Here is a 16,349-nt window from a genome sequence, read left to right on the forward strand (position 1 = left end):
TGATTTATGTTTTCCGTGATTTCCCTAAATGTTCCTTCTCCATTCATTTCATAGACTGCATTAATCAGATAATGTGGATCATCCACTGTTGTGGAATTTTATCATTCTTTTCTTGCAACGGTACGAGGGGCCCTCTGCCGGCCACGTTCCCCCAACCACTTCCCGCCTGTGCGGAATTCTGGCGTTAGCGCTAACAGAGGGCGCTGATTATGTGCAGAACTACGTTTTCTGCCATTTGTGGCGCCTTTAGCGATTTGTTTTATGTTGTTTAATATTACCAGGTTCAATATCAACGGTGTTTAATATTTATGTCATTCTCTAGAATATTGGCACTAGAGGATATGTCAACCATTGTTTTTTAACTCTTCGTCTTTTTAACAATATTACTTTTGTCGTGTTCTTCCTTTTATTGTTTTTTATTACTGTATCACTTTTTATGCTTTATAAGCTTATTACAGACTTTAACTATTGTATCCCCCTTTTATTTTCGCTGTATCAATTAATTATTGAAAACTAGTATATGCCGACATTAGCGACATCTGGTCAACTTACTACACAAACATCTTGTGGCTACTGTACGCCAGCTTGTTTTAAACAGTAGTTTTACTGACAACATGACTCGTGCATGTGATGTGATTTATATGCATATGCATATGCATATGCATATGCTGGTGCTGATTCCGCATTTAACATTTGACGATGCCACTATGGCTGCAGTACATTAGGACTTTGTTTTTATGAAACAGGTATGCCTCTTCATATTTAAAGCGCACAAATATAAATTTTGTCAGTACTACTTTTCAATATGCTCTATGTATTGTTCTTAAGCTGTATACAGTTTGCGAGTGTATTTATATTTTTCCCATTTTTGCTGCAGATCTGATGATGGTCATTAAAGACCGAAACCGGTAATCTGTTAAACAAAAAAGATTGTGACCATAGACGTAAATTGAAGGAAACTTATTCCCTAAATGGCTTGAGGCAAATGGCGAGATGGATCCTTTGAAAGGGCACGGCCGACTTCCTTCCCATCCTTCCCTAATCCGATGACTTCGCTGTCTCGTCCATCCCCCCCACCCAAATCAACAAGCCAACCAATCGAATAATTAAAGATAAAAATAATATCAGCTACTGCCTTGCTTGACGCAGAAAATCAGAGGAGACCTGAACTGGATAATGGGGGCGGTGGGGGGGAGGGGGGGTGGGGGGGTTTCGAACCTCTTTCCTCGTATCAGATCAGTGCATAAACATGACGTGGGTAGGTCCCAGTACTAAACTTACCTATAATGTCGATATGACGTGCGTAATGTCGTTGTGGGTTGTTCAGGCTGAAGGGATGTTCATAAGATGGGAGAAATCTCTGTAGTTCGTCGAACCAGAGTCGACGATAGAAGCCGTACAGCGCGTCGGCGAGACCAAACATTACTGATGCCTCTGGCTGCTGCTCCTCGCAGTGTGCAGTAAATTCGTCACGGAAGGAGAGGTACTTTCCGTGATAGGACAGCAGGCGATCATTCAACAGCGGGAGCCTGTAACATACAAGCTGCACGGTTAAAATTAAAAAAAAAAAAGATAAACTAAAATCATGTGCACTGTACGCAAGAACGTGAAAATATACAGAATGAATTTTCACTCAGTAACGGAGTGTGCGCTGGTTTCACAATACCTATCGTTTTAAAAGGATATGGTTGGCTGGGACTCAAATCTGGGACCTCTGCCTTTCGTAATTTAAGCTCTTTTATTGTGACGAATTACAATGAACTTCAGAGTTATCCGGCCCTCCTGCGGAGGTTCGAGTCCTCCCTCGGACCTGGGCGTGTATGTTCTTCTTAGCATAAGTTAGTTTAAGGGGGTAGGACGTCGGACGGGCCGACTTGGAGCAGGAGAGGCACCACAGGACATTTTAATTTACACTGTCTGTACTTTTACAAATAAATTCATAAAACTTTGTCAGCATGACCAGGAAGGATTCAGGATTCACACTCATAACTGTGGAAGTGCAAAAACATAACAAAATAAATTTTTTTTAGATACTAAATTTCATCATTTTTTCACCTACTTTTGGCTGCATTTGTTGCCAAAGGACATTTTTCTTCACAAGTAAGAGAGATACTTTGATGAATTTTGCACCATCTGTAAGTATGGTTTGTATTCTGTGCAAAATTCATGACGGAATCTCTCTTACTTGTGAAGAAAAATGTCCTTTGCAACAAATGCAGCCAACAGTAAGCGAAAAAATGATGTAATTTCATATCTAAAAAAAATTATTTTGTTATGTTTTTGCACTTCCACTGCTATGAGTGTGAATCCTGAATTCTTCCTGGTCGTGCTGACAAAGTTTTATGAATTTATTTGTAAAAGCATATACAGTAGAAAATAAAATGTCCTGTGGTGCCTCTCCTGCTCCAAGTCGGCCCGTTTGACGTCCTATCCCCCTTAAATAGTGTGTAAGTCTAGGGACCGATGACCTAAGCAGTTTGGTTCCTTAGGAATTCACACACATTTGAACATTTTTTACAAAGTTATCCAAATCTTGGTGCAAAGCTGTGCACATTCTTAAAACTATTTACATAAAGAACAGAAATTTACAAAAAGGCGATAACTAATACCAGTGCACATTTTGTTTCTGCAGGAATATATATACAGGGTTGTCAGAATCAATCTGAAAAAGGGTGTTACGTAGTAGTTTGTGCTGAGAAATAATTGTTAAGAAAAAAATTCGATACACTATGTGATCAAAAGTATCCGGACACCCCCCCCCCCCCCAAAAACATACGTTTTTCACATTAGATGCATTGTACTGCCACCTACTCCAAGGTACTCCACATCAGGGACCTCTGTAGTTATTAGACATGCGTGAGAGAGCAGAATGGGACGCTCCATTGAACTCACGGTGGTCGAACGTGGTCAGGTGACTGGGTGTCACTTGAGTCATACATCTGTACACGAGATTTCCACACTCCTAAAAACTTCCCTAGATCCACTTCATCAGAATCCACTGCAAGTACTATGACAGTTAGGCAGGAGGTGAGAAACCTTGGATGTCATGGCCGAGCGGCTGCTCGTAAGCCACAAATCAAGCAGGTAAATGCCGAAGGACGCTTCGCTTGGTATGAGGAGCGTAAACATTGGACGATTGAGCAGTGGTAAAACATTGTGTAGATTGACGAATGACGGTACGCAATGTGGCGATCCGATGGCAGGGTGTGGGTATGGCGAAAGCGCGTTAAACGTTATCTGCCTACGTGTGTGTAGTGCCATCAGTAAAATTCGGAGGCGGTGGTCTTATGGTGTGGTCGTATTTTCATGGAGGGGGCTTGCACACCTAGTTGATTTGCGTAGCACTGTCACAGCACCGGCCTACATTCTTGCTTCCCACTGTTGAAGAGCTACTCGAGGATGGCGATTGCATCTTTCAACACGATCGAGCAACTGTTCTTAATGTACGGCCTATGGAGGAGTAGTTACACGACAATAACACCCATGTAATGAACGGGCCTGCACAGAGTCCTGACGTGAATCCTAAAGAACACCTTTGGGATGTTTTGGAACGCTGACTTCGTGCCAGGCCCCACCGACCGACATTGATACCTGTCCTCAGTGCAGCACTCCGTGAAGAATGGGCTGCCATTCCCCAAAAAACCTTCCAGCACCTGATTGAACGTATTCCTGCGAGAGTGGAAGCTGTTCAAAATGGTTCAAATGGCTCTGAGCACTATGGGACTTAACTTCTGAGGTCATCAGTCCCCTAGAACTTAGAACTACTTAAACCTGACTAACCTAAGGACATCACACACATCCATGTCCGAGGCAGGATTCGAACCTGCGACCGTAACGGTCGCGCGGTTCCAGACTGTAGCGCCTAGAACCCCTCGGCCACTACGGCCGGCGTGGAAGCTGTCATCAAGGCTAAGGGGGGGCCAACACCATATTGAATTCTAGTAGTACCGATGGAGCGCGGCACGAACTTTTATTTTCGTGCAGGTGTCCGGATACTTTGGATCAGATAGTGTACGTTCCGCCATTTCTGACTGAAGTCAGCCAGTCAAGTCGATGCGCTCCCTAATCTAAGTGATTCGCCACAGACGTAGCTGCCAAAACCTGTCCTTCGCTTCGTTTCCTAAATCCGAACAAAAAAGGGATACAAAAATTGGTCAGGGAACAGTATAAGGATCGAATCCGAGCCACAGGCTGGGTAGTCTTGAGCGCTGTCATCTTCACTGTGAGATCAACTGACACTTATTGTATCTGGCGAATCGCTTGAATTTCCTCGCCCAACGGTCTGATTCCCTCACTCCAGTGCTAATTAACTCGGAAATGGCGTGGCGTTTCGGATATTTTCTTAACAATTAATTCTCAGCACAACCTTTCATGCAACACCTTCAAAGGTTTTTCGGACTGTTCTTGACCACCCTGTAAATAAACAACATAAATGTCAGTGTCCTTTCCTCCAAAATCGTTAGTCCTCCAAGTTTCGCGGGTGAACTTCCGTGAAGTGTAAAAGGCAGGAGATGAGGTACTGGCGGAAAAAGCTGTTAGGATTCTCGGTCCGGCACACAATTTTAATCTGCCAGGAAACAACATAAATTTATTTTAACTGTTCCTAGGTCTTGTCAGAATGTATTGTCTGTTCTGTACTGACGAACTCCTTGTAGATGTAAACTGGAGAAATGAAAACTGCACAAATGTAACAATCGGCACAGAATACATGTTCCCTTAAATAAAAATTTCATGTGTGTTGCAAGAAAGTGAACGTTTGATATTTATATCAATCACATGAATGATTTGATGGGCTTTGCTATACCCGAAGGTAATGTATCAAAATTCGTGTTAACTAAACTCTGTACACAATAAAATAAAGATGGAACACGCGTACAGCACACACTGAGCTAGCCAGGCATAACTCAAGGGCATAATTCAAGGTGGATCGTAACATTTATGGCTAACTGGTCTGGTGTAAACTATAATGTTGTGTGATAGTGGAGTAACGTACAAATGGAAGTACATAGTAGGTCTTAATTGTGACTGTATCAGCAATTGTGACGAGTGTTGTGGCAGGCATTGCAAGCGTGGAATACACTCCTGGCATCCTTTAAAAATAACGCACTCCTTACAGAAACGTACACCTGCACATTCCTGTAACAGATCCACAGAGTGAAATCATCAACAGAACCACGACCGTGCGAGATTTTCTCTGAGACGGGCACAACTTGACAAGTCGTAAGGTGAGCAATCACAGCTTTGGCGATGTCTGCCTGATGTACACTCATGCTCATAAATTAAGGATAATGCTGATACATGGTGAAACAACGCTCTGGTGGGCGGTTTAGGGGTTTAAGGGGGACAGGACGTTAAACGGGCTGACTTGGAGCAGGAGAGGCACCAGAGGACATTTTGATTTTCACTGTCTATACTTTTAGAAGTAAATTCATAAAACTTTGTCAGCATGACCAGGAAGGATTCAGGATTCACACTCGTAGCAGCGGAAGTTCAAAAACATAACAAAATAATTTTTTTTACATGTGAAATTTCATCATTTTTTTCACTTACTATTGGCTGCATTTGTTGCTATAGGTACACTTTTCTTCATAAATAAGAGAGACTCTTCAATGAATTTTGCACAGCATACATACCATACTTACAGGTGTCTGAAATTCTAGAAACTATTTAATTTATGAAAAAATGAATGAGCTGTTACGTTTTAAACTTCATGTTTAGAAAAAAAATCAAATTTTTTAGTTAATAATCTCCATTTTTACCACAGTTTTTAATAGATTTGGAAAATTCTACAGTTTCATACACCTGTAAGTATGGTTTGTATTCTGCGCAAAATTCATCAAAGAATCTCTCTTACTCGTGAAGAAAAATGTACCTATAGCAACAAATGCAGTCAACGGTAAGTGAAAAAATGATGAAATTGCATATCTAAAAAAAAATTTATTTTGTTACGTTTTTTCACTTCCACTGCTGTGAATGTGAATCCTGAACCCTTCCTGGTCATGCTGACAAAGGTTTATGAATTTATTTGTAAAAGTGTAGACAGTAGAAAATAAAACGTCCTGTGGTGCCTCTCCTGCTCCAAGTCGGCCCGTTTGACGTCCTACCCCCCTTAAATCACCTCGGGGTATGACCATGCGGTGCATTTCACCTGCGGTCGTCGCATGGTGGCACTGGCAGCAAGCAGTCCACATACGCAGAGGTGTGTTGGTGCAACTCAGAGTACGGTGCAGCGAGTAAGTGTTCAGACGTTTTCAGACGTGCTAATGGTGACTGCGAGTTGAAAATGGCTCAAAGAACACATATTGATGACGATATGACGGGTAGAATACTAGGGCGACTGGAGGCTGGTCAAACACAGCAGGTCGTAGCACGGGCCCTCCGTGTGCCACAAAGTGTGATCTCAAGATTATGGCAACGATTCCAGCAGGCAGGAAACGTGTCCAGGGGCTACAGTACTGGATGTCCACAGTGTACAACACCACAAGAAGACCGATATCTCACCATCAGTGCCCGCAGACGGCCTCGGAGGAAGCCTTGCTCGGGACCTTACCGCAGCCACTGGAACTGTTGTCTACAGACAAACAGTCTACAGACGACTGAACAGACAGGGTTTACTCTCCCAGAGACCTGCAAGGTGCATTCCTCTTTCCCCTGTTTATAGGAGAAACCGTAAAGACAGGTGTCACGAACACAGTACACGGTCATTGCAACAGTGGTCCATGGTTACGTTCACGAACGAGTCCAGGTATAGTCTGACACAGCGAACCAGGAATCAGATACCAACCCCTTAATGTCCTTGAAAGGGACCTGTGTGGAGGTCGTGGTTTGATGGTGTGGGGTGGGATTATGATTGGTGCACGTACATCCTGTATGTCTATGACAGAGTAACTGTAACAGGCCAGGTGTATCTGGGCGTCATTTTGCACCAGTATATCCGCCTTTTCAGGGTACGCAGAGGGTCCCACATTCCTCCTGATAGATAACAACGCACGGCCCCACCTAGCTTCCATCGTGGAGGAGTAGCTTTCTATCAGGTGAATGGCCTGCCTGTTCTCTAGACCTAAACCCCCATCGAGCACGTCTGGGATGCTCTAGGTAGACGTATCGCTGCACGTCTTCAAACCCCTACGACACTTCAGGAGTTCCGACAGGCACTGGTGCAAGAATGGGAGGCTATACCCCAGCTGCTGCTCGACCACCTGATCCAGAGTATGCGGCCTGTGTACGTGTGCATGGTGATCATATTCCATATTGATGTCGGGGTACATGAGCAGCAAACAGTGGCGTTTTGTAGCACAAGTGTTTCGGGACAGTTTTCTCAACTTATCACCAATACCGTGGACTTACGATCTGTGTCGTGAGTGTTCAAAATGGCTCTGAGCACTATGGGACTCAACTGCTGAGGTCATTAGTCCCCTAGAACTTAGAACTAGTTAAACCTAACTAACCTAAGGACAACACACACATCCATGCCCGAGGCAGGATTCGAACCTGCGACCGTAGCGGTCTCGCGGTTCCAGACTGCAGTGCCTAGAACCGCACGGCCGCTTCAGCCGGCCGTGTGTGTTCCCTATGTGCCTATGCTATTAGCGCCATTTTTGTGTAGTGCCACATTGTTTGGCTCCACATTCTGCAATTATCCTTTATCTGTCCGCCTGCTATTCGCATATGACCTCAGGTTGTTACAACCAGCTGCAAGCCAATGTTCTTGATACTGCATACGGCCAAGTGGAGACACCACTCTCTGAACTCAGGATAGGTGCTGGGAACCTGTGAAGCGTCAACGACGCTATTAAAATATTATTAGAGTTCTCAATGTTTATACGTCGTTGTTCTTCCACACCAGCGTCGGCTCTCGCTCATTCAGCTGTGTGTTGGATTTTGGTTGATGCGTGCCAAGTCAGCTCCATGGTTACACGCACAGTTGAGGTTTAGCGGCCCAGTCGCCGTGGCGGGTTGCCGGCTAGCAGGCGCCGCCGTTGACCACCATGAAGCGGTCTTGGGCTGGCTGTAGGTGTCTACCTAGTCCCACCCTGAACTGTACAGTGACCCTCAGTAGCCCATCCGCTGTGTACCTGTGTCGGTAGTCGTGTGGTCGGTTGATCTCCTCCTTACTGGCTGGTAGTTTCAGCACACGGAGGCGCCTGTTTGTTGAAGAGGAATGTGGAACCATAGAGGCCCTGTTTCTCTGCCTCGTGATGACTGGGTGTTGTGTGATGTCCTTAGGTTAGTTAGGTTTAAGTAGTTCTAAGTTGTAGGGGACTGATGACCATAGATGTTAAGTCCCATAGTGCTCAGAGCCATTTGGACCATTTGAACCTAGAGGCCCTGTTGCTTGCTTCCAAATTGAAGTTCAGTGCTGGCAGTAACCTGCGATGTGGAGTTGTCGAAAGACAGTCAGGCACTTGAGTGTAATTTGCGGAGTATCCATGTAGATGTAGATGTAGTTCACCCAACAGTAGATTGTAGGTGGCGAGCAGCATGAAGTTCATCCCACGAAGCCGTTAATCTCAAGTACGAGGGCAGTTCAATAAGTAATGCAACACATTTGTTTTCTCGGCCAATTTTGGTTGAAAAACCGGAAATTTCTTGTGGAATATTTTCAAACATTCCCGCTTCGTCTCGTATGGTTTCATTGACTTCCGACAGGTGGCAGCGCTGTACGGAGCTGTTAAAATGGCGTCTTTAACGGATGTGCGTTGCAAACAACAGGCAGTGATCGAGTTTCTTTTGGCGGAAAACCAGGGCATCTCAGATATTCATAGGCGCTTGCAGAATGTCTATGGTGATCTGGCCGTGGACAAAAGCACGGTGAGTCATTGGGCAAAGCGTGTGTCATCATCGCCGCAAGGTCAAGCAAGACTGTCTGATCTCCCGCGTGCGGGCCGGCCGTGCACAGCTGTGACTCCTGCAATGGCGGAGCGTGCGAACACACTCGTTCGAGATGATCGACGGATCACCATCAAACAACACAGTGCTCAACTTGACATCTCTGTTGGTAGTGCTGTCACAATTGTTCACCAGTTGGGATATTCAAAGGTTTGTTCCCGCTGGGTCCCTCGTTGTCTAACCGAACACCATAAAGAGCAAAGGAGAACCATCTGTGCGGAATTGCTTGCTCGTCATGTGGCTGAGGGTGACGATTTCTTGTCAAAGATTGTTACAGGCGATGAAACATGGGTTCATCACTTCGAACCTGAAACAAAACGGCAATCAATGGAGTGGAGCCAGACCCACTCCCCTACCAAGAAAGAGTTTAAAGTCAAACCCTCAGCCAGTAAAGTCATGGTTACAGTCTTCTGGGACGCTGAAGGGGTTATTCTGTTCGATGGTCAAACGATCAACTCTGAAGTGTATTGTGCTACTCTTCAGAAATTGAAGAAACGACTTCAGCGTGTTCGTAGGCACAAAAATCTGAACGAACTTCTCCTTCTTCATGACAACGCAAGACCTCACACAAGTCTTCGCACCCGAGAGGAGCTCACAAAACTTCAGTGGACTGTTCTTCCTCATGCACCCTACAGCCCCGATCTCGCACCGTCGGATTTCCATATGTTTGGCCCAATGAAGGACGCAATCCGTGGGAGGCACTACGCGGATGATGAAGAAGTTATTGATGCAGTACGACGTTGGCTCCGACATCGACCAGTGGAATGGTACCGTGCAGGCATACAGGCCCTCATTTCAAGGTGGCGTAAGGCCGTAGCATTGAATGGAGATTACGTTGAAAAATAGTGTTGTGTAGCTAAAAGATTGGGGAATAACCTGGTGTATTTCAATGCTGAAAAAAACAACCCCTGTTTCAGAAAAAAAAAGTGTTGCATTACTTATTGAACTGCCCTCGTACATCTTCGGGTAGTTCATAGACTGTGATGGGGCATCTAGTACGTAGATTCACTCCAGTAACGCAATAATGTAATTAAGTGCTATTACTGTGAATGCCATCGACCCCATGATCAATTCATGGCGACAGCTGAAGTGATGGGGCATTTACCGAAAAGGGAGCTGACATGACGCTATGACATGAGGCTCATGTGTCGTCCCTATTCAGCTATATTCGCTTAAACTGTCAACACTCTTGTATACTGGCAGTCTGCTCCTTCTTCTGTAAATCCTCCTCCTGCACTCCCCACTGCTGTCAGAGTTCCTTGCTGCATGATCTTGTGAAAGAGATAGACCCACTTGCAACATACTCGCTAGCTTCCTAATTCCTCCTCTGTTCCCAGGCATGACTTCAGCTTGGTAGTGACAATGTGAATGAGGTTTAATACAGTTTTCTAATTTTTACCCCTTACTTTTCAGTGCCGTAACAATATGTCGCGACCTCTTTGCCTACTTTCTAGATTTCACAGTTCTACTACATACCTCGAAGGACTAGCACTCCTGCAAGTAATAACGCTATACATAAATGGGCTATCGGACTGTTTCCTGATTGTAGCAGAGTGTGCACTGATTTGAAACTTCCAGGACCTAGTTCCAGTCAAGTAAACAGATTTAAACTGCAGGGAAGTAACTTATTTGGATTAACTGATGGGACAGCTGCAATAATTCTGTTTCCCAATGGTGCTGAAGGGAGAACTCTCAAAGAAGATGACGTCTTACCAATAAGTGTTAATGTACAGTCAAACAGTTGCACTTATCCAGCCCATTGTAGCTAATGCAGCTGACGACAGCAAAGTTTGATCACTTAACGCTTTCGATGTATTTGTCCAATGTAGTGGATGAATTTATTTTCAGTCTAAGTACTCGTTCTAAAAGCTTCGTAATGCACTGGGCATAGCTTACTTTGTAGTGCACGTTTTCTTCTGCGAGGCTCCATTCCATCTGTTGACGATGTTTTAACTTCTCAGGCATGCAATGATTGTGGCTAAGTGCAACTACTTAGCATTTATGATATTGCATAATTTTTTCTAAGTGTTCACTGAAATTCTGGTTTCTATAACTTAAAAACTAGTGGTAATCATAAGCCATTGAAATTACAGTTGTGATGGCAAAGTTTCAAACAATCGTCAACCGTCAACGACAGTGGACAAAATATCCGTCGTCATCCTCATCTCTTGTTGCCAACCACAATACACACTTTGCTTGTGTGCTGGTTCCAAGTGTTTGACCTCATTTCTACAACATTTTTTTATTATTAATTACTTGGAATTATTTCAACAATGATCAGGAATTATAAAGGAGAGCTCAGTGTGGAAGAGATTTTACTACTTCGGGAAAATAGTGATATATCTGAAGATGATAACAATTTTTCTTCAGTGGCTGCCGGCAATATTGAACTTTCCCAGACAGTGGGTTGTCTTAAGGAAGATTTAGATGAGGACAATCATGATGGTGAGCGTTATTTTGATATACTTTCTAAGGATCACGTTTTGGAAGAACCTATGTTGTCTCAATTCATGCGCTGTTGAAGAAGTATATCGCAGAATAGTGAATTATGGCACGAAAACGGACTATAAAGAAGAGAGACAGATCCTCAAATAAAGCAACAGAAGTATCTGTGCCTGAAGAACGAACAAATGAACTGAAACCGCTCGAGGACGTCAGATATGACCCTGTGAATCATTTACCATGCTTTGATCAGCAGAAATCAGCATCTAGATGCAAAAATCCTGGTGCAAAGCACATACAGTGCACCAAATGCGATCTCCATCTTTGTACAAATTGCAAGAGGGTACATGTAGTATCTATAGTTCCATAGGAAATAAACTTTACGTGAAAATACGTTACCAGCATCATTCCACTTTTGTACAGTTTTTTCTAATAAACGTTCGTAAATATTTTACAAGTGTATTATCTAAGAGCAGATGTCACAGTAATTCTAGATTTTAAAACTACAGAATAAGAAAATCTGAAAACTGTTAAACAGAGTCTCCTTTAGTGGACAATCCATAACTTGGTTTTGAATAGTCCAATTTTGGTTTCTACTATATGAAAAGCTTGTCTTTGGAAGCAAAATTACAAAATTTTTATTCCAGACGTGAAAAAGAATTACTGAAAGGGGAAAGGTACTTCAAGTCTGCCTTTACAACCACTGAAACGTGTATTTCTTTTAACATTCACGTTTGGTTTTACTCGTTGAAACCAATGTCAGTGGTTTTCGTTTGGTTTCTACTCGCGTCTGCACGTGTCGTCTGTATGCACATTTGTCAGAAATCGATGCGTTTCGCACTGCCCGTTTTCGCCTATTTGTACCTTGATTTGCAGCACTATAGGCTTCCTGGCATAAAACATGACAAAATAACGCATCACTATTGCATACAAATGTTCGTGTACATAGTTCTGCAATCAGTCCCTGGTCTCTTCGTGAGTTGTGCTGTAGGTTTCACGTTTGACAGTGCAAGTTATCACAGAGCAATTCATGTTCATAAGCTTTGGTCCTAAGACTAGTGTACAGCACATCGATCCGACGTTTGGTATGGAGTACATCTGATCATGAGGCTAGAGGCCTCAAAATTGATGGCGGTGCAACAAGGTGAAGAGTGCATACTAATAACTGCAGTCTGAGTTTCGTTCTAATTAATCTGCGACTGCTTTCCCCATAGCCCTGTGAATGGTGGAAAGTTTAAATATGGTCAATTAAAACGCAAAGAACTCGCAAGCTAAGTAGAGCGTTCTTTGGATATCAACGTTACTTGAGAACCACATTGTCAGTTAAAGGGCGAAGGTGGGTGATAACGAATATATTTCTGAGTCTCCCATATCACCAGAAAATAATCCTTTCCAGGACATGTGATGTTATGGTAATAAGGCTTACAGATCATTTCATTGCAATGATTCCGGTGCTGGCCGTTGTGCTAGGACGTACAGTACTATTCCAACTCCACTTACGAGCTAGGCACACTTAGAACCCTTTGCCATGATGAATTCTGTTCGTTTTACATGACGCAGATGGTGGTAGATGGCTACTGACCATGGTCTAGGTTACCATTATACGGCGGTTTGTGTGGGGATGGAGACCAGCAGATGGATGCTACTGATGTGATGCAACGGATTCTTTCCCTAAGGTAAGCAAAGAATACGTTTCAGCGCATGAAGGAGGTGAGCACCTAATTTCCAGTAAATAAAGGCATATGGAAAAGCCTCGAAACTAATGAACAATTTACCATCGTAGTACATACCAATAACGATAGAATATTGACTACCATACACAGTTTCCCTGCTCGTGCATTGGTGCACGAAACAACCTGTCGACAGAGGACGCAATAAATAATGTGATTTTGACTGATTATTGTTATAGATGCCTTAGACAGCCTCCGGTGGCCGTATTCGTTTCCTCGCCAGAGGGAATTGGAGTGCCCAGCGTGTCTGTACAAATGCCTGGAAGATTACTACCATGGCAGGCAGTCGTTAGTGATGCAGCAAGTCTGTCCCAGGGGTCAGTGTGCGATCCACTGTTTCTGTTGGCCTGGAGTCATTGCTACAGATATAAAGCAACCGCAGTAATTATGTGGACTGGTGGAGTTTTCGGATGACCTACTGTAAATGGTGACATTACAGCTATACACGTTGCGTGTAATGCTGTCGTCCATGAACTAGAAGGGCGTTACGAAAGCTCCACCGTTGCCACTAGAATTCTACTGCCCCTGATAGTCCCACAGTCTGCGACTTCGCACCGAGGTCCAACCGGCAGTAACCATGTAACTTACGCCACCATCTCAGCACCTTTCTCTGCAGTCACATAATAGTTCTTCACCAATAATCTCTTACCCTTACCCGTTCTATCGAGTGTTTTACCACTCACAAACTCCAGTTTTGAAGCTTCTACACGAGCGCCTCCTCCAAATGCTCCTGCATCAGCGTGGTCGCCTGCACTGTCACTGTCATAGGCTCCACCACCACCGGCATCGCCAGCTCCATCTCCAAAACCATCTCCAGTCCCAGCACCACGACTCGCCCATCGTCAGCTCCATTGCCTGCGCCTGAAGTTGCAACCGTATTCGGCACCACTGCACCGACCATCACGACCTCCTGTTAATGTCCCTGCTTACATCCAGGTAGTGCCACCTACAATCCCACAAACCTGATCTATGCAGTCACACGCCCACACAGACGAAATAGCGCAGATAACCCATGAGCCTACAGCAAAATACAGGGCTATTACAATTGATTGAAGCGATTTCATAAATTCACTGTAGCTCCATTCATTGACATATGGTCACGACACACTACAGATACGTAGAAAAACCCATAAAGTTTTGTTCGGCTGAAGCCGCACTTCAGGTTTCTGCCGCCAGAGCGCTCGAGAGCGCAGTTAGACAAAATGGCGACAGGAGCCGAGAAAGCGTATGTCGTGCTTGAAATGCACTCACATCAGTCAGTCATAACAGTACAACGACACTTCAGGACGAAGTTCAGCAAAGATCCACCAACTGCTAACTCCATTCGGCGATGGTATGCGCAGTTTAAAGCTTCTGGATGCCTCTGTAAGGGCAAATCAACGGATCGGCCTGCAGTGAGTGAAGAAACGGTTGAACGCGTGCGGGCAAGTTTCACGCGTAGCCCGTGGAAGTCGACGAATAAAGCAAGCAGGAAGCTAAACGTACCACAGCCGACGGTTTGGAAAATCTTACGAAAAAGGCTAAAGCAGAAGCCTTACCGTTTACAATTGCTACAAGCCCTGACACCCAATGACAAAGTCAAACGCTTTGAATTTTCGGCGCGGTTGCAACAGCTCATGGAAGAGGAAGCGTTCAGTGCGAAACTTGTTTTCAGTGATGAAGCAACATTTTTTCTTAATGGTGAAGTGAACAGACACAATGTGCGAATCTGGGCGGTAGAGAATCCTCACGCATTCGTGCAGCAAATTCGCAATTCACCAAAAGTTAACGTGTTTCGTGCAATCTCACGGTTTAAAGTTTACGGCCCCTTTTTCTTCTGCGAAAAAAACGTTACAGGACACGTGTATCTGGACATGCTGGAAAATTGGCTCATGCCACAACTGGAGACCGACAGCGCCGACTTCATCTTTCAACAGGATGGTGCTCCACCGCACTTCCATCATGATGTTCGGCATTTCTTAAACAGGAGATTGGAAAACTGATGGATCGGTCGTGGTGGAGATCATGATCTGCAATTCATGTCATGGCCTCCACGCTCTCCCGACTTAACCCCATGCGATTTCTTTCTGTGGGGTTATGTGAAAGATTCAGTGTTTAAACCTCCTCTACCAAGAAAAGTGCCAGAACTGCGAGCTCGCATCAACGATGCTTTCGAACTCATTGATGGGGACATGCTGCGCCGAGTGTGGGAGGAACTTGATTATCGGCTTGATGTCTGCCGAAACACTAAAGGGGCACATATCGAACATTTGTGAATGCCTAAAAAAACTTTTTGAGTTTTTGTATGTGTGTGCAAAGCATTGTGAAAATATCTCAAATAATAAAGTTATTGTAGAGCTGTGAAATCGCTTCAATCATTTGTAATAACCCTGTAAAATAAAATAATTTACTGGATTCATAGACATGAAACCTCTCAACTATCATTTTCCAACATACCCACATATACTTTCCAGTTCACCTCCCTCAGCTTTCAGTCTTCATGCTGTCCTTACAGGTCAGAACCCTATTACAGTAAATCCAAAAATATTTCCAAAGTACATAAATATCCATCGACCCCATTTGTACACCCACCTACTCTGCAGGTCTTCAGGCTTTGGTTCCAGAGCTACCCTAAACACAATGTCCCATCATCTCCCCAGATAACAATATGACCTACACCACTCAACACTTACCATCTAATGCATGAAATGTATTCTCAGTTGCGCATATGGACTACCATCAGCTGTATAATGGAATGACGACATGGAAAATTTGTGCCAGACTGGGACTCGACCCCCAATTTCCCGCTTGTGGGGAGTGGACGCCTTATCATTTGGCTATCAGAGCGGGACTCACGGCCAGATCCAAACTTTCGTATGTCGTCAACCATGCGTATCGTAGTTCGGAATAGCACAGGTAGTGCAATATCACACTTACTATCGAGATCATCGGTGTCAGTCTGTCAGTCTTCAGATCACAGTGGAGGAGGCTTGCAGAAAATCAACGCCAGCATATGTATATATATATATATATATATATATATATATATATATATATATATATATATAAGACATCGTCCACAGCGATAACATTCACAGTACCATTCATTTAGAACATATTTTCTCAGAATCCACTTGGAGCAACAACCAGTCAAAAAACAGAGCCTTCGCTTGTTCCCAACGCCATAAAGTCAAACCATCGAAAACTCATCTGCAAGATGGCCATACACCTCCACAAAGACTCTCCTACCATCCAAAGATTTAGTCGGACTTGTTACCACAGTCCTCAGAAACATTCACCCTATTGAAC

The 16,349-nt window shown here is 44.0% G+C and overlaps 1 protein-coding gene across 1 annotated transcript in view; it reads right to left on the reverse strand.

The window, feature by feature from the left end:
• LOC124551122 overlaps window positions 1-16,349 on the reverse strand; it is a 79,788-nt gene that overhangs the window by 14,427 nt on the left and 49,012 nt on the right. The window contains exon 6 of the mRNA XM_047126072.1: window positions 1,282-1,529. Within this exon, the coding sequence (XP_046982028.1) occupies window positions 1,282-1,529 (248 nt within the window). The remainder of the gene's footprint in view (window positions 1-1,281; window positions 1,530-16,349) is intronic.

Source organism: Schistocerca americana, chromosome 9, assembly GCF_021461395.2.
Source record: "Schistocerca americana isolate TAMUIC-IGC-003095 chromosome 9, iqSchAmer2.1, whole genome shotgun sequence".
Taxonomy (NCBI): Eukaryota; Metazoa; Arthropoda; class Insecta; order Orthoptera; family Acrididae; genus Schistocerca; species Schistocerca americana.